The 24,948-nt window shown below is 39.9% G+C and overlaps 1 protein-coding gene across 1 annotated transcript; it reads right to left on the bottom strand.

Moving 5' to 3' along the window:
• Nucleotides 1-972: 972 nt before the first annotated feature.
• On the bottom strand, nucleotides 973-24,917 carry LOC113929801 (immunity-related GTPase family M protein 1-like). The gene is made up of 2 exons (XM_027606961.1): nucleotides 24,658-24,917; nucleotides 973-3,753 (listed from the first exon to the last, which is right to left on the bottom strand). The coding sequence occupies exon 2, from the start codon at nucleotides 3,622-3,624 to the stop codon at nucleotides 2,542-2,544; it is 1,083 nt and encodes a 360-aa protein (XP_027462762.1). The 5' UTR covers nucleotides 3,625-3,753; nucleotides 24,658-24,917; the 3' UTR covers nucleotides 973-2,541.
• Between the last annotated feature and the right edge of the window lie 31 nt (nucleotides 24,918-24,948).

Below are 24,948 nucleotides of genomic sequence, written 5' to 3'. Positions count from 1 at the left end.
TGGCAGCTGTATAACACAGACTGATCAATGTAATACCTTTGACTACATTAAAGTGAAAAGCTTCTCTTCATGAAAACAAATGCAAAAAGAAAGTTTAAAAATCACAAATCTGGAGAAGATTTTTGCATAAATGTAGTCAACTAATGATCAATGGAAAGAAAGTATTTTAAAAATTCCAGAAGTCACTAAGAAAAACTGAAACAATCCAGTATGAAGGTGGGCAAAAGACATGAACAAAATGTTCATAGAAAAAGAAACATGTATGGGGAGAAAATAGAGAAATTACCACAAATTAATTAGTAATGAAACAAATTTATCTCTGTGCACTATGAGATGACATTGTTAATTAGTTCAATTGTAAAATTTAAAAAGTCGGACAAATTCAGATATTGGTGAGAATGTACATTGATAGAATCTCTGAAACATGGTTGCTGGGAATGAAAATGAATACAATTCCTTTGAAAAAATAGTATGGCTGAATCATAAAATTGCACATTCATGTGCCTCAGGACTCAGCATTTCCACTCATAACACTATACTTAAGAGTCACTATGCAAATATGTGCAGGAGACCTGTGACATGTGCTCCTAACAGCAGTCTTCATAACTGTGAAAAAAGAGAGGATAGACATTGACAGAGAACAGATAAATAAGTTCAGTTACACAGTGTTGAAAGGATTGAACCACAGGTATATGGAGAGTAATTAATCTTTTGGTATAATGTTGACATTAAATATTAATTTATGGAGCCTTCTGAATGCTGAGTGTTGATGGAAGTGCTCCAGGACACTAGTCACTCATGACACTTCTGAACCCCAGGGATGAAGAGTTCCTACAATTTTCCATGGAGACAACTGGGTGGCCATCCAAGGAACATGAATAGACTTGGCATTGGGCTTTTTACTGGCAACATGGCATGCTTGAAGAAGATAGATCTTCAGAGTTCTAAGAGAACATGATGTTGTATCCAGAATCCAATACTCAGTTAAACTATTTATTGAAAGTGATCACAAAATAAAGGCATTAATTTGAAATGCAAATACTCAGAAAGTTTACCACACAGAGAACGTTTTTCTCACGTTGTTTGAGAATGGATGCAATATAAATGAACAGGGAACAGGGAATCCAAGAAGCACCAACACCACTAAGGTAATGGATGGATGTGAGTGAGACCTGTGCTCCAGGCTAAGAGAGCAACTAGTCCAAGTGAGAATGGGAATTAGAGATGTTGCACAAGACACCTTCATGGAGAACCCTAGCCTGCTCTTCCTCAGGGGAGTGCTCACATTCTACTGTCATTTACTCTCCCTCTCACTACTTAGCATGGCTCTATCTAGCTTTTTCTTCTTAAATATAGAGCCTCAAACTGCTTAACTCTGTGTGGCCTGAGGCTGGATGAAATGACCTGTGAATGTTTGCAGAGACTGGTCCTTCTGTAGATAGCAGGGAAGGACATGTCCAGGGGCCAATGAGGGAAGGGGTGTGATTGAATAGGGTGCAGCTCCTTCATGCTGGGTCCATACAGGAGTGACTATCACAGAAGGAGGAGGTCACTCACAACTGCCAGTTCTGTAAGGAGCTTCTTGATGGTATTATCTGTTATCTGTTGCTGTGGATCAAATTACCCTGAAACTTAGTGGCTTAAAACAAGTGTTTATTTGTTTATAGTTTCTGAGGGTCAGAAATCCAGGAACAGTCTCAGTTGTGTGGTTCTGGATAAGGGAGAGACCTGAGGTGGCAGTCAAGCTACCATCTGGGCTGCATCTTCTGAAGTCTTGCTGGGGCTAGAGGATTTGTTCCCGAGATGAGGTATTTATATTCCTGGCAGTTAATGCAGGCTGCCTCTGTTCTCCTCCACATAACCTCTGATTCTTCAGGACCTCTCCAGCAGGTTAGTTTAAAATTTCTGTGATTAGTAGGCAGAGAGAGGAAAAGGGAGAGGGAGATGGAGAGAGGGAGGGAGACAGAGCTGGAGCAGGAGCAAGACAGAGCCAGTGAACAGAGCATTTATAAGACAGAGCTGCACTTTTCATAACAAAGTTCTGGAATTTTTGGACATTCCATTATTGCTGCCATATTCTATTAGTCACTCCAGGGAAAGGGATTAAACATAGCCATGAAAATAGGAGAAAATTTTGGAGGCCATCTTAAAGGGTCTACCACTGACCTATGGGCAGGTCAAGATTGTGTGAGTCCACAGAGTGTGAAATGAGAAGTGAAAGAACACGGGCATCAGAAAAATGATGTTCAAGTTAAGTGATAAGGGGATGTCAGAATGAGATTGTATGTCACAGTGAGCAGATCTTTTCTTCCACCTTTGGATACAGGCTCATTTAATAAATGACAAAAGTAGAACATATTTGGGAACTTCCTGACATGGGTTCAAAATGGGCAAGTCATCTCATATACCTCAAGGAACTTAGAATCAATGAAAGTGGAAGTAATTGAGCTTGATTGAAAATTCAGAAAGGGGACAGTGTGAGGAGAGAACCCCAGATGTCCTAACTTCCCTCCAGAAGGAACCTGCTGAAACACCACCTCTTCAGATGATGGAGTCTGTCAGGATTTTCTTCAGGATGGCTTTGGTGTCCTTGGAAACTATTTCAAGGAGGCGTCTGTGTTTCCACTTTCTCAGGGAGTTGAAAATAAAGTCACCTAAGAGTGGGATGTAGCTCAGAATTGAATATAAGCAAGAGACTGTATTACAATTCATGAAAGATAATGGCCAGTCCCCTCTGAGGACAGTGTATAGATCCCAAGACTTCATAATGGCCCTGTACTCCTCTGTGGGTTTCCCCATACTCTGAGCCATCTGCTGGAGAGATTCATCATCTACACCAAAGAGCAAGTGGTAGGCTGTCAGACTCTCCTCCAGATCATCTGCATTCTGGATGCCAAGGGTGTCGAAAGACTTTGAGGATATTTTCTCCCTGCAAGTGGTCACTTCATCATTAATGGCCTTCTCATAAGTGTGGGACAGATTCTCTAGGGGACCATGGTACCTGATGTCAGAAATGTCCCTATGCAAGGTAACCCTAAGCTCTGGGAAGCCATGCAATAAGGGGTCAAAGCTGGAGACCAGGAATATGTTGGGTTCACACACTCCCTCCTTTTGGAGAGTTTCCCGAATATTATCCCGAATATTCTTCAGGAGTCGTTCCTCCAAGAGGGCACTTGTGCTGAGGTCCCTGTCCAGCTTAGTCCAGACAATATAGAATCTCTTTCCCAGGCCCTGGATGGTTTTAGCAAGCTTCACGAGAGTCATGCTGAACTGTTCAGATGCAATGATGATGAAGAGGTCATACTGGCTAAACTGCATCTCCTCCAGATAGTTCTCCAGGCTTTGGGTAGCTGCCCCTGTTCCGGGTAGGTCCCACAACACCACATTGGGAAAATGGGGGTAAAAGTAGTGAGTGGGAACCTGAGTAGTCCTCACCACTCCAGTGGGAGCTGAGTCGTTTTCCTCATGCCCAATTCCCCGCAGTGCATTGATGAAGGAGGACATGCCATTGCCAGAATCTCCAGTCACTGCAATGCTCACTGGGGCACTGGATGCCGTCTTCAAGGTCCCCCTGATCACAGAGACCATCTCCAGCAACTTCCTTCCTCCCAAGGCCTTTTCCATATTTACTGCAGTCTCCTTAGGTAATATATTCCAGCCCGTCTTGTACAGACTATCAGAGGTGGAGAATGTAAGGAATGGGGGGTGAAGAGAGTGGGTGGGCTGTGTCACATCACTGAGCAGTGGAGTCACCTGCAGAAACAGGAAAAGCAGGGGAGTTAGGAGGGCCAGGCACACAGAGTGGCAGAGGAATCATCAGATTTGGTAACCGAAACTGAGGGTGTCAGATCCACACCCAATTCCCTGCAAAGGCCCTTAGATGACAAACAGCAAGTCTTTGCAAAAATATTTGAAAATTTGTCAAAAATTTAAACATACACAACCATAGAAAATAGGATCCTACCATTTGTAACAACATGTATGGACCTTGAAAGCATTATGCTAAGTAAAATAAATCAGACAGACAAATACTGCATGATCTAACTGATATGTGGAATCTAAAATTAAAATAAAATAAATTCATAGAAAAAGAGAACAGACTTGTGAAGAGGTGGAGGGTGAGAGGAGGGGGAATTGGAGGAAGTGTTCAAAGGTACAAGATTTCAGTTATAAGTAAGTACTAGGGATGTAATGTAAAACCTGATGACTATAGATAACCCTGCTGTACGATTTTTAGGAAAGTTGTCAAGTTCTCATCACAAGAGAAATTTTTCTCTTTTTTTCTTCTTTCTTCTCCTTTTATTGAGATGATGGATTTTAGCTGAACCTACTGTGGTAATTACTTCACAATATATATAAGTCAAATCATCATGCTCTGGGCCTTAAACTCATACAGTGATGTATGCCAATTATTTTTCAATAAAACTAATAAAATAATTTAAAGAGTCACCAAATGACCCAGCAGTTACATTCCTAGGTGTATACCTAAGAGGGATGAAAACATACATCTACATAACATGCATGTAAATGTTCACAGCAGCATTATTACAGTAGCCCCTGAGGTGGAATTAACAGTTGTTCTGTTCAACACTGTTCAATGGGTAAATAAAAGTAGTCTATCCATACAAGACATCAGTATTGGGGAAGAAAAAAAATGAAGTACTGATACCTGCCACAACATGGATGAACCCCAAAACATTATGCTCAGTGAAAGCAGACAGCCCATCGGACCATGTATTCTATGATTCTATTCATATGAAATGTCCAGAAAAGGCATCTTTTAGATAATGAAAGATATTTTTTGGATAATGAAAATGTTCTAAATTTGATTATGACAAGTATACAACTTTGTGAATATATTCAAAGCTACTGAAAACTTTAAAGGGAGGAATCATAGAATTTATAAATTATATCCCAATAAAGTTGTTGATTCAAGAAAAGCAGCAGAGGTGCTCATTTAGGAGATGTGCACATATTAGAGGCTCAGAGGAGACCACTGAGAAATGCTCTGCAGCCGTGGTGCTAGTATTCAGCTCCTAAGCAGGCTGCACAAGACAGAACACTGGGGCTCAGTTTTCTTTCTTTCTTTCTTTCTTTTTATTATGTTATGTTAATTACCATACATTACATCATTAGTTTTTCATGTAGTGTTCCATGATTCATTGTTTGTGTATAACACCCAGTGCTCCATGCAGAATGTGCCCTCTTTAGTACCCATCAGCAGGCTAACCCATCTTCCCACCCCTCTCCCCTCTAGAGCCCTCAGTTTGTTTCTCAGAGTCCATAGTCTCTCATGGTTTGTCTCCCCGTCTGATTTACCCCCCTTCATTCTTCCCCTCCTGCTATCTTCTTTTTCTTTTTCTTTTTGTTACCATATAATTTATTATTTGTTTCAGAGGTACAGGTCTGTCAGTTTTCAACATGAAAACATTTACATTACCAGGCTTGTCTGAAACCTCAGTCAGGGCTCTTGGCAATTTCCTTATCGGAAGGGTCTGTCCTGGCCTAATGCTGGATGAAAGCACTCAGAGAAGTCTGGAAGGCAGTCATGCAAACAGGACACACAAGTGGAGAGGAAAGCTGGTGTGGTAGGTTACAAGCTGCACCATAGGATCTACAGCTCAACATGAAATTTGTCCTACAGACAGGACTGCAGTCCTTTTGAGCAGAAATCTGAGCATTTGGATGTGAGGTCTCATCTCCGGCAGCATCAGGAGATGCCCATAGATGGGTGTGGGAAGGAAGCCCTCATGCAGAAGAAGACCTCGTGGCCTCACAGGAAAACTCCTCAATAAAGAGTCAGTCTTGAATTAGAAAATGTTTTAAAATTTGTATTTGTGCACACAGAGATAGTAAATGTCTTAAGGGAAATTACCACAGTAAGCAGTCATAACTTGTGGGACTGTGAAAGTCCACCAGGCAGCACTATGTGTGTAGCCCCCAGGAAGAGAGTCCACTAGGTAATCCTAACCAGTTCTCTTCTCCAATTCTGCCTTATAAAATGCTTGCAATCTCACTGCACAGCTCAGCTTACAAGAGAAAGTTCATGGGAGAACTTAAATATTTATAATAATAATCATAACAGATAAACAATCAAGTACAAATGTAAGTACTGACTTAAAAATCAGTAGAATATTATTTGGAAAGTTTGTGTAATTTAAATGTTGAAGTGGATGAGGGACAGGGATTTCTTAGGTATGCCGTTAGTGGTGAAAGATATGGAAAATGGGGGAAATGCACTTTTCACTGCTGTTAAAAATGATTAAATTGTTTTTGACTCTGAAGACATATGTATTGAGGATGTGTCGGTCCTCAGGATTGAAAGGTATGAAAAGTTGGCACAAGTTTGCTTCTTCCCTGTGGACATCCCCAGTACGACAACCTGCTCACCCAGTCTGGGCAGAGGAGTACCCATACCTGCCTGGCTCCTGACTGAGTGACCCTCATGATGCTCTTCTGCTCAAGTCCCCTCCATCTATCAGTCTCCATCCACTAACAGCATAGAATAAGATCTTGCCAGGGATGCCTGGGTGGCTCGGTCAGCTAAGTGTCTGCCTTCGGCTCAGGTCATGATCCCAGGGTCCTGGGATCAAGTCCTGCATTGGGCTCCTTGCTCAGTAGGGAGCCTGCTTCCCCCCTCTCCCACTCCCCCTGCTTGTGGTCTCTCTCTCTCTGACAAGTAAATAAATAAAATCTTTTAAAAAAAAGAATAAGATCTTGCCATTTGCAACAACAACATGAATAGATCTAGAGAATAAAATGCTAGGTGAAATAAGTCAGACAGAGTAAGACATATACCATATGGTTTCACTCATATGTTCAATTTAAGAAACAAAAGAAACAAAGAAAAAAGTAGGAAAAAATAAAATAAAAATAAAACATAGGCTTATGTCAAGACAATCTCTGGAAAAAAGTCACATTATACATGCACTGAGACAACATCATGTTCCCAGAGGTCAAGAGAGTATGTGGGCTTTATTTCTATCCCTATATCAAGAGACACAAAATCAGAAAGAATCAAAACGCATTTGGTGTAGCAGCCAGTGGTCACCTCAACACCAAGTGAAATAAATTTATTTCATGGGTAAATGTGTTTCTGTTATTTTAAAACACACACACGCACACACACACACGATTTCACTTTTTAGTGCTAAATGCATTATCTGGCATATTAAGGAAGTAACAAGTCTTCCATATTTTGTAAGGAAGCTTTTATCCTTTCTAGCATGATAGAAGTTAGCCTGGCAGGTAAGAAATACACCCCAAACATGGGCTTTATGCCAATTATTCTCTTATAACTGACCTGTCAGCTGGGCTTCCTATTAAGAACTTTAGGTTACTATAGTGTTATCATTGGATTTTACAATCTGTTATTAAGAGAGAAAGAAGGACAATATATCGAAATGAATGAAAGGAATAAGTTATTACTGAAATGATGGGGGATAAATAAATACATCAAATATGAAAGAAAAGTAGAAAAAAAAGAGAGAAAGAGAGACCCTAAACACAGAACACAAACTGGTGGTTGCCAGAGAGGAGGTGGATGGGTGGGCTAATTGGTAAAATATATAAAGAGGATTAGAAGTATATTTTTGGTGATGAGCACTGAGTAATTTATAAACTTCCTCACTCATTATATTCTACACCTGAAAAAAATAACACTATATGTTAAGTATACTTCAATAAAAATATCATACATCTGTTATAGTAGCAAAGTTATTTCGTTGCATTTCAAAAAAAGAAAGAATAAAATACTTAAGAATAAATTTAACCAAGAAGGTGAAAGACATGTGTACTGAAAATTCTAAGACATTGATGTAAGAAAGTGAAGAAAACACAAATAAATATAGAATATTCTGCACTCATGGATTGGAAGAAATGATATTGTTAAAACACCCATACACAGGGGGTGGAGTAAGATGGCAGAGGAGTAGGAGCCTTGGATTTCGTCTGGTCTCAGGAATTCAACTGAATAGGGATCAAACCATTCTGAACACCTACGAACTCAACAGGAGATCGAAGAAAAGAATAGCAACAACTCTCTGAACAGAAAAGCGACCACTTTCTGGAAGGTAGGATGTGTGGAGAAGTGAATCCGAGGTGATATTCTGGAGGATAGACGGTGGGGGAGGGGGCCTCCGTTGGCTGCTTCTGGCAAGTGATAGAGCAGCGGAGCACAAAACTGGAACTTTTAGAAGTCGGCTCCACTGAGGGAGGTCACTCCAGTGGCTAAGCGGGAGGTGGAACCCTCACCCTCAGGGTCACAGAAAGACCGGGGGTGCCTGAGTGTGGCAGAGCTCCCAGGTATTGGAGCGGGGAAGCCGGCTGCAGAGACTGAGCCGAGGCGCGGGCTCTCAGCTCGGGGTTGCCATAAACTGTGATCCGCGGCCCAGTAGGGCCACTGCTCCTTCGGCAGGGACCCAACAAGCGGCAGAGCCAGGGAGACTCCCCTTCCTCCCCCGGGGAGGAGCGGTGTGGGAGCGCACCGCAAGGATCTGCTGGGTTTGGAGAATCCACGGGGTTGGGTGCCAGAGATAGAAACACTCGGTCACAGGCCAAGTGAGCATGGAGTGCAGCTGGACACAAGGGAGACAGGAGTGACTGGCTGCTTTTCTCTGGGGGCGCACTGAGGAGCAGGGCCCCGAATTCTCAGCTCCTCTGGGCAGAGATTGGGAGGCCACCATTTTCACTCTCATCCTCCATAGCTGTAGTGAGAGCTTGCAGGAACAAAAGCTCCCAAGAGCAAACCCAGCAGACTGCTTAGCCCAGAAAGACAAGGGCGAGGCAATTCCGCCTCTGGCAAAGAAACTTGGGAACCACGGCAACAGGCCCCTCCCCCAGAATATCAGCACGGGCAGCCAGCCAAGACCAAGTTTACTGATCAATGAGAACGGGAGAACTCCAGCGTTAGGGGAATACTGCACACAGAATTCATGGCTTTTTTACCATCATTCATTAGTCTTTCAAAGTTAATTTTTTTACCTGTTTTTTATTAATTTTTCTTTTTCTCTTTTTCAACCAACATCTTATCAATCCCTTTTTTAAAAAAATTTATTTTTCATTTTTAGAGGCATATTCTATCCCTTCATAGTAGTTACCCTTATTTTTGGCATATATATATAAGTTGTTCTCTCTTTAAAATTTTGAGATACAGTTTCTTCTAACAGATCAAAATATACCCCAAATCACTAGTGTATGGCTTTGTTCTAGTCTCCTGCCTGATCACATTCTCTCCCCTTTTTTTCTTTTTTTTTAATCTTCTTTCTTTTTACAAACAACTTCTTATCTTATAAATTCCTTTTATAAAATCTTTTATAATTTTCATCTTTACAGTCATATTCCATCCCTTCATTTTATCAACCCTTATTTTTTACATATATAAGTCTTTCTTTCTTTAAAATTTTAGGAGGCACTGTCTTCTAACAGACCAAAATACACCCAAATTCTAGTGAGTGGCACTGATCTATGCACTAGCCTGATCATATTTGATCATATTCTGTTTTTTTTTGTTGTGTTCTCTTTTTGTTTCTTTTTATCTTTTTCTTTTTCTCTTTTTTTCTCTTTCTTTTTTCTTTCTTCCCTTTCTTTTCCCCTGGTTTCAGGTCTTTTCTGATTTGTATACAGTATATTTTCTGGGGAGGTTTTAAACCTGTTAGTATTTTGTTCTCTCATTCATCTATTCTCCTCTGGACAAAATGACAAGATGAAAAAAATCACCTCAGCAAAAAGAACAAGAGGTAGTACCATCTGCCAGGGACCTACTCAATATGGACATTAGTACGATGTCAGACCTAGAGTTCAGAATCATGATCTTAAAGATACTAGCTGGGCTGGAAAAAAGCATGGAAGTTAGTAGAGACACCCTTCCTAGAGAAATAAAAGAACTAAAATCTAACCAAGTCAAAATCAAAAAGGCTATTAAGGAGGTGCAATCAAAAAAGGGGGCACTAACTGCTAGGATAAATGAGGCAGAAGAGAGAATTAGCAATATAGAAGACCAAATGATGGAAAATAAAGAGGGTGAGAAAAAGAGAGATAAACAACTACTGGATAAGGAGGGCAGAATTCGAGAGATAAGCAATATGATAAGATGAAACAACATTGGAAAAATTGGGAACCCAGAAGAAGAAGAAAGAGAGAGAGGGGCAGAAGGTAAATTGGAGCAAATTATAGCAGAGAACTTTCATAATGTGGGGAAGGAAACAGGCATCAAAATCCAAGAGGCACAGAGAACCCCTCTCAAAATCAATAAAAATAGGTCAACACCCCAACATCTAATAGTAAAACTTACGAGTCTCAGAGACAAAGAGAAAATCTTGAAAGCAGCTTGGGAGAAGAGATATGTAACCTATAATGGTAGAAACACTAGATTGGCAACAGAGCTATCCACAGAGACCTGGCAGGCCAGAAAGGACTGGCAAGATATCTTCAGGGCACTAAACGAGAAATATATGCAGCCAAGAATACTATATCCAGCTAGGCTGTCATTGAAAATAGAAGGAGAGATAAAAAGCTTCCAGGACAAACAAAAACTAAAGGAATTTGCAAACACGAAACCAGCCCTCCAAGAAATACTGAAAGGTGTCCTCTAAGCAAAGAGAGAGCCTAAAAGCAACATAGACCAGAAAGGAACAAAGACAATATACAGTAACAGTCACCTTACAGGCAATACAATGGCATTAAATTCAGATCTTTCAATAGTTACCCTGAATGTAAATGGGCTTAATGCCCCAATCAAAAGACACAGCCTACCAGATTGGATTAAAAAACAAGACCCATCCATATGCTGTCGGCAAGAGACTCATTTTAGACCCAAAGACACCCCCATATTGAAAGTGAGGGGGTGGAAAACCATTTACCATGCTAATGGACAAGAAAAGAAAGCTGGGGTGGCAATCTTTATATCAGACAACATAGAATTTAAACCAAAGACTGTAATAAGAGATGAGGAAGGACACTATATCCTACTTAAAGGACCTATCCAACAAGAAGATCTAACAATTGTAAATCTCTATGCCCCGAACATGGGAGCAGCCAATTATATAAGGAAATTAATAACAAAAGCAAAGAGACACATTGACAACAATACAATAATAGTGAGGGACTTTAACACCCCCTGACTGAAATGAACAGATCATCTAAGCAAAAGATCAACAAAGAAATAAGGACTTTAAATGACACACTGGACCAAATGGACTTCACAGACATATTCAGAGCATTCCATCCCAAAGCAATGGAATACACATTCTTCTCTAGTACCCATAGAACATTCTCCAGAATAGATCACATCCTAGGTCACAAATCAGGTCTCAACCGATACCAAAAGATTGGGATTATTCCCTGCATATTTTCAGACCAGAGTGCTTTGAAACTAGAACTCAATCACAAGAGGAAAGCCGGAAAGAACTCAAATACATGGAGGCTAAAGAGCATCCTACTAAAGAATGAATGGGTCAACCAGGAAATAAAGAAGAATTAAAAAAATTCATGGAAACAAATGGAAATGAAAACAAAACTGTTCAAAATCTTTGGGATGCAGCAAAGTCAGTCCTAAGAGAAAAGTATATAGCAATACAAGCCTTTCTCAAGAAAGAAGAAAGGTCTCAAATACACAACCTAACCCTACACCTAAAGGAGCTGGAGAAAAAACAGCAAATAAAGCCTAAACCCAGCAGGAGAAGAGAAATCATAAAGATCAGAGCAGAAATCAATGAACTAGAAACCAAAAGAACAGTAGAACAGATCAACGAAACTAGGAGTTGGTTCTTTGAAAGAATTCACAGGATTGATAAACCCCTGGTCAGACTTACCAAAAAAAAAAAGAGAAATGACCCAAATCAACAAAATCATGAATGAAAGAGGAGAGATCCCAAGCAACACCAAAGAAATACAAACAATTAAGAACATATTATGAGCAACTCTATGCCAGCAAATTAGATAACCTGGAAGAAATGGGTGCATTCCTAGAGATGTATCCACTACCAAAATTGAACCAGGAAGAAATAGAAAACCTGAACAGACCTATAACCACTAAGGAAATTGAAGCAGGCATCAAAAATCTCCCAACAAACAAAAGCCCAGGGCCAGATGGCTTCCCAGGGGAATTCTACCAAACATTTAAAGAAGAATTAATACCTGTTTTCCTGAAACTGTTCCAAAAAATAGGAATGGAAGGAAAACTTCCAAACTCATTTTATGAGGCCACCATTACCTTGATCCCAAAACCAGACAAAGACCCCATCAAAAATGAGAACTACAGACCAATATCCTTGATGAACATGGATGCAAAACTTCTCACCAAAATCCTAGCCAATAGGATCCAACAGTACATTAAAAGGATTATTCACCATGACCAAGTGGGATTTATCCTGGGCTGCAAGGTTGGTTCAACATCCGCAAATCAATCAACGTGATACAATATATTAACAAAGGAAAGAACAAGAATCATATGATCCTCTCAATAGATGCAGAAAAAGCATTTGACAAAGTACAGCATCCTTTCTTGATCAAAACTCTTCAGAGTATAGGGATAGAGGGGACATACCTCAAAATCATAAAAGCCATCTATGAAAAACCCACAGCAAATATTATTCTCAATGGGGAAAGGCTGAGAGCTTTCCCCCTAAGGTCAGGAACCGGCAGGGATGTCCACTCTCACCACTGCTATTCAACATAATATTAGAAGTCCTAGCCACAGCAATCAGACAACAAAAAGAAATCAAAGGCATCCAAATCGGCAAAGAGGAAGCCAAACTCTCACTCTTTGCAGATGATAGGATACTTTATGTGGAGAACCCAAGAGACTCCACCCCAAAACTGCTAGAACTCTTACAGGAATTCAGTAAAGTGGCAGGATATAAAATCAATGCACAGAAATCAGTGGCATTCCTATACACCAACAACAAACCAGAAGAGAGACAAATTAAGGAGCTGAAACCATTTACAATTGCATCCAAAACCGTAAGATACCTAGGAATAAATCTAATCAAAGAGGCAAAGGATCTGTACTCAGAAAAGTATAAAATACACATGAAAGAAATCGAGGAAGGCACAAAGAAATGGAAAAACTTTCCATGCTCATGGATTGGAAGAACGAACATTGTGAAGATGTCAATGCTACCTAGAGCAATCTACACATTCAATGCAATCTCCATCAAAATACCATCCACTTTTTTCAAAGAAATGGAACAAATAATCCTAAAATTTGTATGGAACCTGGAGACCCCGAATAGCCAGAGGAATGTTGAAAAAGAAAAGGAAAGCTGGTGGCATCACAATTCCGGACTTCCAGCTCTATTACAAAGCTGTCATCATCAAGACAGTATGGTACTGGCACAAAAACAGACACATAGATCAATGGAACAGAATTGAGAGCCTAGAAATGGACCCTCAACTCTATGGTCAACTACTGTTTGACAAAGCAGGAAAGAATGTCCAATGGAAAAAAGACAGTCTCTTCAACAAATGGTGTTGGGAAAATTGGACAGCCACATGCAGAAGAATGAAACTGGACCATTTCCTTACACCACACACAAAAATAGACTCCAAATGGTTGAAAGACCTAAACATGAGATAGGAGTCCATCAACATCCTAAAGGAGAACACAGGCAGCAACCACTTCGACCTCACCCGCAGCAACCCCTTCCTAGAAACATCGCCAAAGGCAAGGGAAGCAAGGGCAAAAATGAACTATTGGGATTTCATCAAGATAAAAAGCTTTTGCACAGCAAAAGAAACAGTCCACAAAACCAAAAGACAACCGACAGAATGGGAGAAAATATTTGCAAATGACATATCAGATAAAGGGCTAGTATCTGAAATCTATAAAGAACTTGTCAAACTCAACCCCCAACGAACAAATAATCCATCAAGAAATGGGCAGAAGACATGAACAGACATTTTTCCAAAGAAGACATCCAAATGGCCAACAGACACATGAAAAAGTGCTCAACATCTCTCGGCATCAGGGAAATCCAAATCAAAACCTCAATAAGATACCACCTTACACCAGTCAGAATGGCTAAAATTAACAAGTCAGGAAACGACAGATGTGGCGGGGATGTGGAGAAAGGGGACCCTCCTACACTGTTGGTGGGAATGCAAGCTTGTGCAACCACTCTGTAAAACAGTATGGAGATTCCTCAAAAAGTTGAAAATAGAGCTACCGTATGATCCATCAATTGCACTACTGGGTATTTACCACAAAGATACAAATGTAGGGATCCGAAGGGGTACGTGCACCCCGATGTTTATAGCAGCAATGTCCACAATAGCCAAACTGTGGAAAGAGCCAAGATGTCCATCGACAGATGAATGGATAAAGAAGAAGTGGTATATACACACAATGGAATATTATGCAGCCATCATAAGGAATGAAATCTTGCCATTTGCAATGACGTGGATGGAACTGGAGGGTGTTATGCTGAGTGAAATACGTCAATCAGATAAAGACATGTATCATATGACCTCACTGATATGAGGAATTCATAATCTCAGGAAACAAACTGAGGGTTGCTGGAGTGGTGGGGGTTGGGAGGGATGGAGTGGCTGGGTGATAGACATTGGGGAGGGTATGTGCTATGGTGAGCGCTGTGAATTGTGCAAGACTTTTGAATCACAGATCTGTACTTTTGAAACAAATAATGCAATATATGTTAAGAAAAAAAAAAGATAGCAGGAGGGGAAGAATGAAGGGGAGTAAATCAGAGGAGAGACAAACCGTGAGAGACGATGGACTCTGAAAAACAAACTGAGGGTTCTAGAAGGGAGGAGGGTGGCGGGATGGGTTAGCCTGGTGATGGGTATTAAAGAGGGCACGTTCTGCGTGGAGCACTGGGTGTTATGCACAAACAATGAATCACGGAACACTACATCAAAAACTAATGATGTAATGTATGGTGATTAACATAACAAAAAAAAATTTAAAGATTAAAACATCCATACAACACAAAACAGTCTACATGTTCAATTCAATCCCTGCATTTTTCAAAGAAATAGAACTAACAATCCTAAGATTTATATGGAACCACAAAAGAACCTGAGTAGTCAAAGCAATCTTGACAAAGGACAAACTGCAGGTATAACACTTCCGGATTTCAACCTATATTACAGAGCTATGGTAATCAAAACAGTATGGTATTGGGCGCCTGGGTGGCTCAGTCGGTTGAGCGGCTGCCTTCAGCTCGGGTCATGGTCCCAGGGTCCTGGGATCGAGCCCCGCATCGGGCTCCCTCCTCGGCGGGGAGCCTGCTTCTCCCTCTCTCTCTGCCTGCCTCTCTGCCTACTTGCTCTCTCTCTGTATCTCTCTGCCAAATAAAATCTTAAAAAAAAAAAAAAAAAAAAAAAAACAGTATGGTATTGGCATAACACAAGACAGATAAACCTGTTGAACATGATGAGTACCCATAAATAAACCCAAATATATATCATCAATTTATTTATGACAAAGAATGCAAGAATATAAAAAGGGGTATGGACAATCTCTTTAATAAATGGTGTTCAGTAAACAGGACAGCCAAATACAAGAGAATGAAACTGGACTATTATACCATCACGAATACTAACGCAAAATGGATCAAAGACTTGAGTTTAAGACCTGAAGCAATAAAAGTCCTAGAAGAACATTTTTCGGGTAAATTGCTTGACATCAATCTTGGCTATGATTTTCTGGATCTGACTCCAAAAACAATGGAACAAAAGCAAAAATAAAAAAATGAGATGAAATAAGCTAAATTAAAAAGCTTCAACACAGCAGAAGGAAATCATAAAAATTTTGAAAAAACAACTTACTGAATGGGAGAAAATATTTGTAAATCACATCTGATAAGGGATTAATAGCCAAAATATATTTAAAAAAACTCATACAACTCAGTAGCAAAAAAGAAAAAAATATGATTAAAAGATGCACAGAGGATCTGATTACATGTTTTTCCAAAGAAGACTTAGACAAATGGCCTAAAGGTACATGAAAAGATCCTCAACATCCTACTCTTCATGGAAATGCTAATCAAAAGCACAATGACACATTACCTCACACTTGTTAGAATGACTACCTTCAAAAAGATATCCCACAAAAAGGGAATCTTAATGCATGGTTGGTGGGAATGTGAACTGATGCAGCCGCTATGGAAAACAGTAAGGAGTTTCCTCTAAAAATTGAAAATAAAACAACCATATGACCCAGGAGCTCCCCTTCTGGGTATTCAACCAAAGATAATGAAAAACACTAATTTGAAGAGATATATGCACCCCCATGTTCATTGCATCATTACTTACAATAGCCAAGATATGAAAACAACCTAAGTGTTCATTAATGGATAAAGGGATAAAGAAAATGTGAGATATATATATACATATATAATGTATATGTATGTATATATATGTATATTTGTGGTATATATTTAATTTTGGTATAATTTTGTGTGTATATATATAATAGTGACATATATATTTATATATATAAGATATAATATTATTCAGTTATGAAAAAGAATAAAATCTTGCTACTTGCAACAACATAGGTGGGACCTTGAAGGCTTTAGCTAAAATGAAGTAAGTCAGAGAATGACAAATACCGTATGATCTCCTTATTTGTGGAATCTAAAAAACAAAACAAAAAACCCTAAAACAATGAGATCCTAGACAAAGAGAACAGAAAAAGTTCTCTGGGAGGTAAACTTTCTGAGTCTTTGGATTTCCAATTAATGCCTTTATTTTGTGATCACTTTCAATAAATAGTTTAACTGAGTAGAGGATTCTGGATACATCATGTTGTCTTAGAACTCTGAAGATCTACTTCCTTCCAGCATGCCATTTTGCCAGTAAAAAAGCCCAATGCCAATTCCATTCTCATTCCTAGATGGTCCCCTGGTTGTCTCCATGGAAAATTGTAGGAACTCTTCATCCCTGGGGTTCAGAAGTGTCACCAGGGACTAGTGACCTGGAGCACTTCCACTTACCACTCAGCATTCAGAAGGCTCCTTAACTTGACTGCTGACATGAAAAGACATGGAGGGGGCGCCTGGGTGGCTCAGTTGTTAAGCGCCCGCCTTCGGCTCGGGTCATGGTCCCAGGGTCCTGGGATCGAGCCCCACATCAGGCTCCCTGCTCGGCGGGAAGCCTGCTTCTCCCTCTCCCTCTCCCCCTGCTTGTGTTCCCTCTCTCGCTGTGTCTCTGTCTGTCAAATAAATAAATAAAATCTTAAAAAAAAAAAAAAGAAAAGAAAAGACATGGAGGAAACTGAAATGCATATTACCAAGTGAGAGAAACCAATCTGGAAAGGCTATATACTGCATGATTCCAACTGTGTAACATTCTGAAAAAGGCAAAACTATAGAGATGAGGAAAAGATCTGTGGTTCCCAAGGGTTCAGGGGAGGGAGAGATAAGTCAGTGCAGCATAGAGGCCATTTAGAGCAGTGAAACCACTCTGTGTGATATGATAATGGTGGATCAGTGGTGGATAAATTATACTTTTGTCAAAACCCATAGAATATACAACATCAAGAGGGAACCCAATGTAAACAATGGATGTGGAGGGAGAAAGATGGATCAGTTTGGGTTCATGAATTGTACGATGGGGTGAGCTGTTGACAATGGGAAGGCTGTACTTGTGTGAGGGCAGGGGATACATGGGAACCCTCTGAACCTTCTGCTCAATTTTGCTGTGACACTAAAACTGCTCTAAAATACAGTCTAGTGAAAAAGATGGCTGTTGACATTGTTCTTCAGCTTTGCCACTGTCCTTTGTTACTTTTTCTTAGTGTAATATGTGTTCCACAGCTACCTACAGTAGGATATATATAATATTACATGCATACATACACACAGAATAAAGGAAGATATAAAGGGGTTCCAGGGTGGTTCAGTCAGTTAGGCATCTGACTCTTGGCTTCTGAGATCCTGAGATGGAGCCCAACATTGGGCTCCCTGCTCAGTGGGGAGTCTGCCTGAAAATCCTTTCCCTCTTCCTTGCCCCTCCCCTGCTTGCAGGCACTCTCTCTGTCTTAAATAAATAAATAGCTCTTTCATAAAAGAGATATAATCATGCAGCATTAAAAAAAGATACAAATATAAATACATGTGAACTCAACTCCCAAAATGAACTAGAATGTTTCTTGTATAAATGAATATTCCTACACACTTAACCCCATTACCTGCTTCTCTGTATCTCTTCTCAGACATAAAACACCTTTAAATTTTGCATTTATCATTTTTTGCTTCCTTCAGTTTTTACCACTATGTGTGTTTACTCAGAAAATATATCATATAGTTTTCCTTGATGGGTGTCTTAGAAAAATATGATTATTTTGTGTATCATCTTCTGTAAACTGCTTTTCACTTACAATTGTTTCTATCACGTTTTTTCCGTTTTGCCAAGATAGCACATATAATCTATTCCCTGTCAATGGAAATTTAAGTTTGGGGTTCTTTAAAGTTGTTTCTTTCTCTTCAACACAGTTCTGCTATAAACAGGTTACACATGTTTCTTGTACACTTGTGCAGGAACCTTCACCAGAAATAGGGGTGGAATTGGTAGGTCATAATATCCTGATTCTTACACATTGCACAAAAGAAAGAGAATGCATTTCTTACCAAACAGCATCAAATTTCCAGTCATTCAGATATTTTCTGTATGTCTATCACTACTGGGTAGTTGAGAAGGATCTGCCTGCCCTTATACTCAAGTGTGAAGTACACTTGTAACTTGGTGTCTGTGACCATCCATTTCTCTCTTGAGTAGGTTACATGGTATCAGATCACATCTGCATCTGAAGCAGCTTCCTGAATCATGTCCTTTAAGCTCTGAAGGAGCTGCTGGCTCATCCTCCTGGGTCTTTCTCTGAATGGACTTCCCCTGAATAGATTTCCCCAGGGCTGCTGGGGTTGTCAGACACACCCACACCATTCTCTAGTCCAACTCTAACATTACACAAGGAGTACTCCTACTAAAAATTATTTTAGACTTAGAGTTTTTTCTGGACCAAAGTATGTATCCCCAAGTTCCTATGGTGAAGCCCTAACCCCTATTGTGACTGTATTGTTACTGTTCTTTAGGGAAGTAATGAAGGTTAACTGACCTCAGATGGGTGGGACTCTGATCCAATAGGACTGGTGTCCTAGAAGAAGGGGAAGAGCACCAGGGATGCACACACATAGCGAAAGGCCATGTGAGGACACAGCAGGAAGAAAGCCATCTACAAGCCAAAGAGAGAGGCTTCAGTAGAAACAAAACCTACTGGCACATTGATCTTAGACTTCCAGCCTCCAGAAGAGTGAGAAAATAAATTTTTGCTGTTTAAGCCCCCCAGCCCATGGTATTTTGTTATGGCAACCTTAGCAAACCAACCTCCTGAAGAGTTATTTCCAGAATCCAGTCTGATTCCCAATAGGTTTTTATTCCAGTTCAATGCTTCAGTTTCTCTCCATTGGATTGGAAGTGTGCTTTTAGCCAAGGTTGAGAGGATTCTAAAGAATTAATTCCTTTTTCCTTTGTCACTGAAGCCTTGAAAACTCTCCTTCTCTTCCTGCTAACACCATGGCCAGCCCTGGGGAGCTGCTCACCTGGATGTATGAGCCCAAGATGCGCCTGGATGGCCTCTACCCAACCTCCCACAGATGCTCTACCATCATTCTTTCACCATCACCTCACAACACAGGTTGAATTCCAAGGTGTAAAAGAGCCAGAGTAGCCCACTGAGACCCTGAGTGTGTTCTGAGTGCTGAGGTCACAGGGCTGGGTTCAGGTCCCAGAACTTCTCTTGGGAGTGTGGTGAATGCAGACTTCCCTGACAATGGCTGCTATCACTGGGTCTGACTAGAGATATTTTGTGTTTCATGGACTGTAAAAGAAACTTTCTGCCTTCTGCTCCCTGCCAACTTGAGAAGATCAAAAAGTTGACTACCCAAAAGACATGACATCACCACATATTGAGTGCCATTTTCAAATTTAAACATACAGTGAAAAGTCCCATGAAGTCAGTGATGATAGGAAGATGAGTGTGCTATCTGAGAAGGAATGTAAATGACTCAAGAATCCCAGAAAAGCAAATATTGGTACTGTACTTCTAGTATCAAAAATTAGACACCAAGAGGGGCACCTGAGTGGCTCAGTCAGTTAAGTGTCTGCCTTTGGCTCAGGTCATGATCTCCTGGAATCAAGCTCGGCATTGGGCTCCCTGCTCAGTGGTGAGTCTGCTTCTTTCACTCCCTTTGCTTCTCCCCCCATTCTTGCATGCTCTCTCTCTCAAATAAATAAAATCTTAAAAAAAATTTAGATACCAAGAAACTCAGGCTGTCTGGTTGCAAGATGGGTGTCCCCTGGCTGGTGAAGTAGAAATGTTTCCTATCCTCACTAAGGTCTGGGTGGAACTTCCTTTAAGACCACCGCATTTGCCTTCATTTCATAAACCAGCTTGTGACTGTGACCCTCAGCACCTCCATAGTAGGGAAGGTGGTGGCTGTGGAAATGTTTCCTGTCTTCAATATTCTCAGAGGCCAGTGGGAAGAAGCAGACAATGGAAATGTAGGCAAAACATCTAGAATGAGGTTACCCAAAGCAAACTCTGCTGTGTAGGAGAGGACTGTGTCTCTCAGGTAAAGACTGTCCCAAGACTAATAGGAGTTTCAGTGTAGGGAATATGGTCAATGAGATTGTAGTAGTGGTGCATGGTGACAGCTGGTAGCTACACTTGTGGTGAACACAGCAGAACATATAGATTGCTGACTCACTATGTTGTATATATGAAGTTAATGTAACATTGTGTGTCCAATATACTTCCATTATTAAAAAAAAAAGTATCCCAGGAGTTCTAATTAAAGAGTAAAATGAGGGAAGACCTGGCATTGCGGATATGTGAAGTCCAGATAAAACTTGTCTCCTTCCCTGCTCTCCAGAGTGATCAATCCACCAACGGAAGCAGGACCGGGAGACCTCCTGGCTACCCCAAGAGTAGCTGCCTCATATTCTCTTTCCTCTAGCACCAGACTCTGGCTTAGGTCCTCCACTAACCAGGCCAGTCACAACATCACCCCGAACCTCATTCCTTATGATGGCCAACAAACACATGAAAGATGCACAAAATAAGGAATTGGAGAATTAAGCTACTTGAGGTCTCTTCCTGCCTCAGTGTTTTTTGGTTCTGTGACTCCTGAAAGCACAAGAGGACAGTTTCCCTGTCCACATAGGTATAGACTTGCACACCTGCTGACAGCCAGTTGGACTCAGTCAAGGGCTTCAGCTGCCCTTGAGCCTGCCCCAGGAGCCTGAGACTCTACAGCTGGAACATAGAGTCCCAGGGACTGACCTGAAACTGAACCAATTTCTTACACCATACACAAAAATAAACTCAAAATGGATTAAAGACTATATCCATAAAATCCTAAACCATAAGTACCCTGGAAGAAAGTACAGGCAGTAATATCTCTGACATCAGACATAGCAACATTTTTCCATATATGTCTTCCGAGGCAAAAAAAAAATAAAAGCAAAAATAAACTATTGGGACTACATCAAAATAAAAAGCTTGTGCACAGTGTAGGAAACTCTCATCAAAACTAAAAGAAAACCTACTGAATGAGAGAAGATACTAGCAAATGACATTTCCAGTAAAGGATTAGTATCCAAAATACATAAAAACTGACATAACTCAACACCAAAAAACAAATACTCCGCTTAAAAAATGGGCAGAAGACAAGAACAGACATTTCTCCAAAGACAATATCCAGATGGCCAACAGACACATGAAAAGATGCTCAACATCACTCATTATCAGGGAAATGGAAACCAAAACGACAATGAGATATCACCTCACAGCTGTCAGAATGGCTAAAACAAAAACACAAAAAAACAAGAAGTGTTGGCAAGTATGTAAAGAAAAAGGAACATTTTCGCACTGTTGGTGGGAATGCAGACTGGTGCAGCCACTCTGCAAAACAGTATAGAAATTCCTCAAAACCTTAAAAACAGAAATACCCTACAATCCAGTACTTGAAATACTGGGTATTGACTGAAAAAAAATAAACACTAATTCAAAGGGGATACATGCACGCTCTGTTTCTAGCAGCATTATTTACAAGAGCCAAATAACGGAAGCAGCCCAAGTGACCATCAGTAGATGAATGGGTGAAGAAGATGTGATATACATATACAATGGAATATTATTCAGCCATAAAAAAATTAAATCTTGTCATTTGCAATGACATGGATAGGGATAGTGCAATGCTAAGAGAAATAAGTCAGTTAGTGAAAGACAAACACCATATGATTTTATGCATATGTGGAATTTGAGAAACAAAACAAATGAGCAAAGGGAATAAAAAAGAAAGACAGAGACAAACCAAGAAACAGACTCTTTAGAGAATAAACTGATGGTTATCAGAGGGGAGGTGGGTAGGTGGTGAGTGAAAGAAATGATGGGGATTAGAGAGTACAGTTAACATGATGAGCACTGAATAATGCATAGAACTGTTGAATTACTATATTGTAAACCTGAAACTAATATAACACTGTATGTTAACCATATTGGAATTAAAATAAAAAACGTAATAAAAATAATAAAATAAAAATAAAAATAGCTTGGGAGAATAATTTAGTTTGAGGTCTCATGGTCTTTTATTGCTCATGGGTAATCAAAGCATAATTGCTAAGAACAAGTAAATTAAATAGATGTAAATTAATTTTTTTAGATCTAAACTAATTTTTTTTAAAATTTAGGTAAATTCATTACATTTCTAGATCATATCCAAATAAATTAAAATCATGAAACATTAATTACTAAACATACATGTCTCTAATATTGGCTTCTTTATTACTGAGAAACTAAAGATAAATGTAAGTCTGTTGGTAAACTTTTGTATGGAAAGATTGTACTGTAAAAAAAGCATGTGTTTCTAGAAGTTATAAAGTGTATTTATAAACTTCCCATCTCAAGAACAGAACACTGGTCTAACACACAGTTAACAAGTGCTTACTGCTTAATTTTCACTAGAAATTAAAGTTTCTAAGTGTTAAGAACTCTAATGTGTGTGGTTAAAGCTACTAAAAATTAAAAAAGGAAACATCTCTGAAAGAAAGAAATCTAGGTTATGTGCTTTTGGTAAAAAAAAAAATGTATATGGACTGGAGAAACACTTTTTTTGAGGTGAAAGAAAGTAGTAGAAAGATTATGAAAAATGAACCTTTGGAAAGGAATTTATTCATGGTCAGGACTGACAAACATTGTAATGAATATGTTCTCATGGAAAAGTATGATGCAAAATTAGAATTTGGTTTCCTATAACAAAGATTTGATGGTTATTTTAAACATTTGATTACTTTTGGTAATAAGTTGTGAAAGTTCCCTTACCATTTAAGTGATCTTCCTAGAAAACAAAGATTCTGTGTTTTATGTTGCATTTCCATGGGTATATAAGTGTTCTAGAAATTATGTGAAATTCCTGGAAATTTGATATGTCCTAGTATAATGTTATCGCTTGTAATTACTCTCTTACCTTCTGAAATTGCTGTCATCAAAGCTGAGGTTCACATTAAAAGGACTGAACCAGAGTATCAGGAAAATGACCCAGCTGACTCACATAAAAAAACAGCCAGGAAAAGAATCTGTAAAGATTGTGGCACATGTGGATAACATCCATTCTGCTGTTAGAAAAATGTCCCCTCATTGTGAGATTTTTACCATTCTGATGCCGAGTTAACATGGTACACTTCTGAACCAGAGAAAATAAGATGGATAAACGATGGCTCTAAGTTGAACAAATAGGGATTTACGAAACACAAGACATCTGCTTGATTCTTCCTGACTCACTAGCAAACACTTTTTTGTGTTGTTTTTTCATTCCTTCACCCATCATAGTGCATTTCAGATGACTCAAACTATGGCTACATATTGGAGGGGAGACTTCTATAAAATTGTAGAAATCTCCCAGCAATGTCTGACTTGTCTGGCCCATTATCCTGGAAAAATTATTTTTGCCCCCAGAGACCTCACGCCTCCTCCTTTGAGAGACATTTGAACATTCACAGCTGGTCTTTATTCAGTAGTCACCTAGCCTGGGTTATTAATATGTTCTTCTTACTGTGTGTGTGTTTTCCAGTTAGGATGAAGCTTTGCCCTGCAGCAAAGCTGATGCCCTCACAGTGGTAAAGGAACTGTTAATGACTTCTTTCTCTTTCCTTTCTTCCTTTAAAAACATTTCCTTTCCTATAGCTCAATGGAGCTCCTTCCTATTTGCTAGATAAGATGCTGCCTAACTCATGAATCATTTAATGAAGCTAATCACTCTTTAAAATTTGTTGATTTTAATTTTTTAACAGCTAATAAGCATTGTCTCCCCAGAAAAAGGTATTTAGGCATAAGATGGAGGGTGTCTGATCCAGAAGCTCTTGGGGAAAAGCCCCTATGCACTGACACCCCTGACATTCACATGTTCCTTGTGCAGTTCACAGGAATAAAGTTTGTTCTCGAAATGCCCTCTGAAAATGTCCCAAATAGTTAAATGCTCTAACTGGTTTACAGCCATCCACCAGACATCCTGCCCCTTCAGCCTTCCAAGTCCACAGCACCTAAAATCAAGCATGCAGACTCTCCCAACCTCAGGCCTACAGATCTATAATTCTATTTTTAGACCCGTACTCAATCCAAAATGATTTCTTGCTTACCTGCTCCTGAAGGAAAAGAGGCTTCTGGTGTCAGAGCTGAGCTCTGAATATGCCCCCGGGCAGCACAGGAAATGCTGAGCCTGGATGAAGTGCTCCCTGCAACCCACAACAGGAACACTCCTCTGCACAGACTGGCCTTGCACTGGAACACACCCTGTGTGCTGATACAGTCACTGCGGAGATAAAGAGTGGACAGTCATCTGAAATATCTAAACTGTGTGTGAGGAGCTGACAGGATTTAAAACCTCTCTGGCATCTGTTCCACCCTCACAGGATCTGGCCAATAGTGAA

The sequence above is a fragment of the Zalophus californianus genome, chromosome 5 (genome assembly GCF_009762305.2).
Source record: "Zalophus californianus isolate mZalCal1 chromosome 5, mZalCal1.pri.v2, whole genome shotgun sequence".
NCBI lineage: Eukaryota > Metazoa > Chordata > Mammalia > Carnivora > Otariidae > Zalophus > Zalophus californianus.
This window is presented reverse-complemented; position numbering and strand designations above follow the sequence as displayed.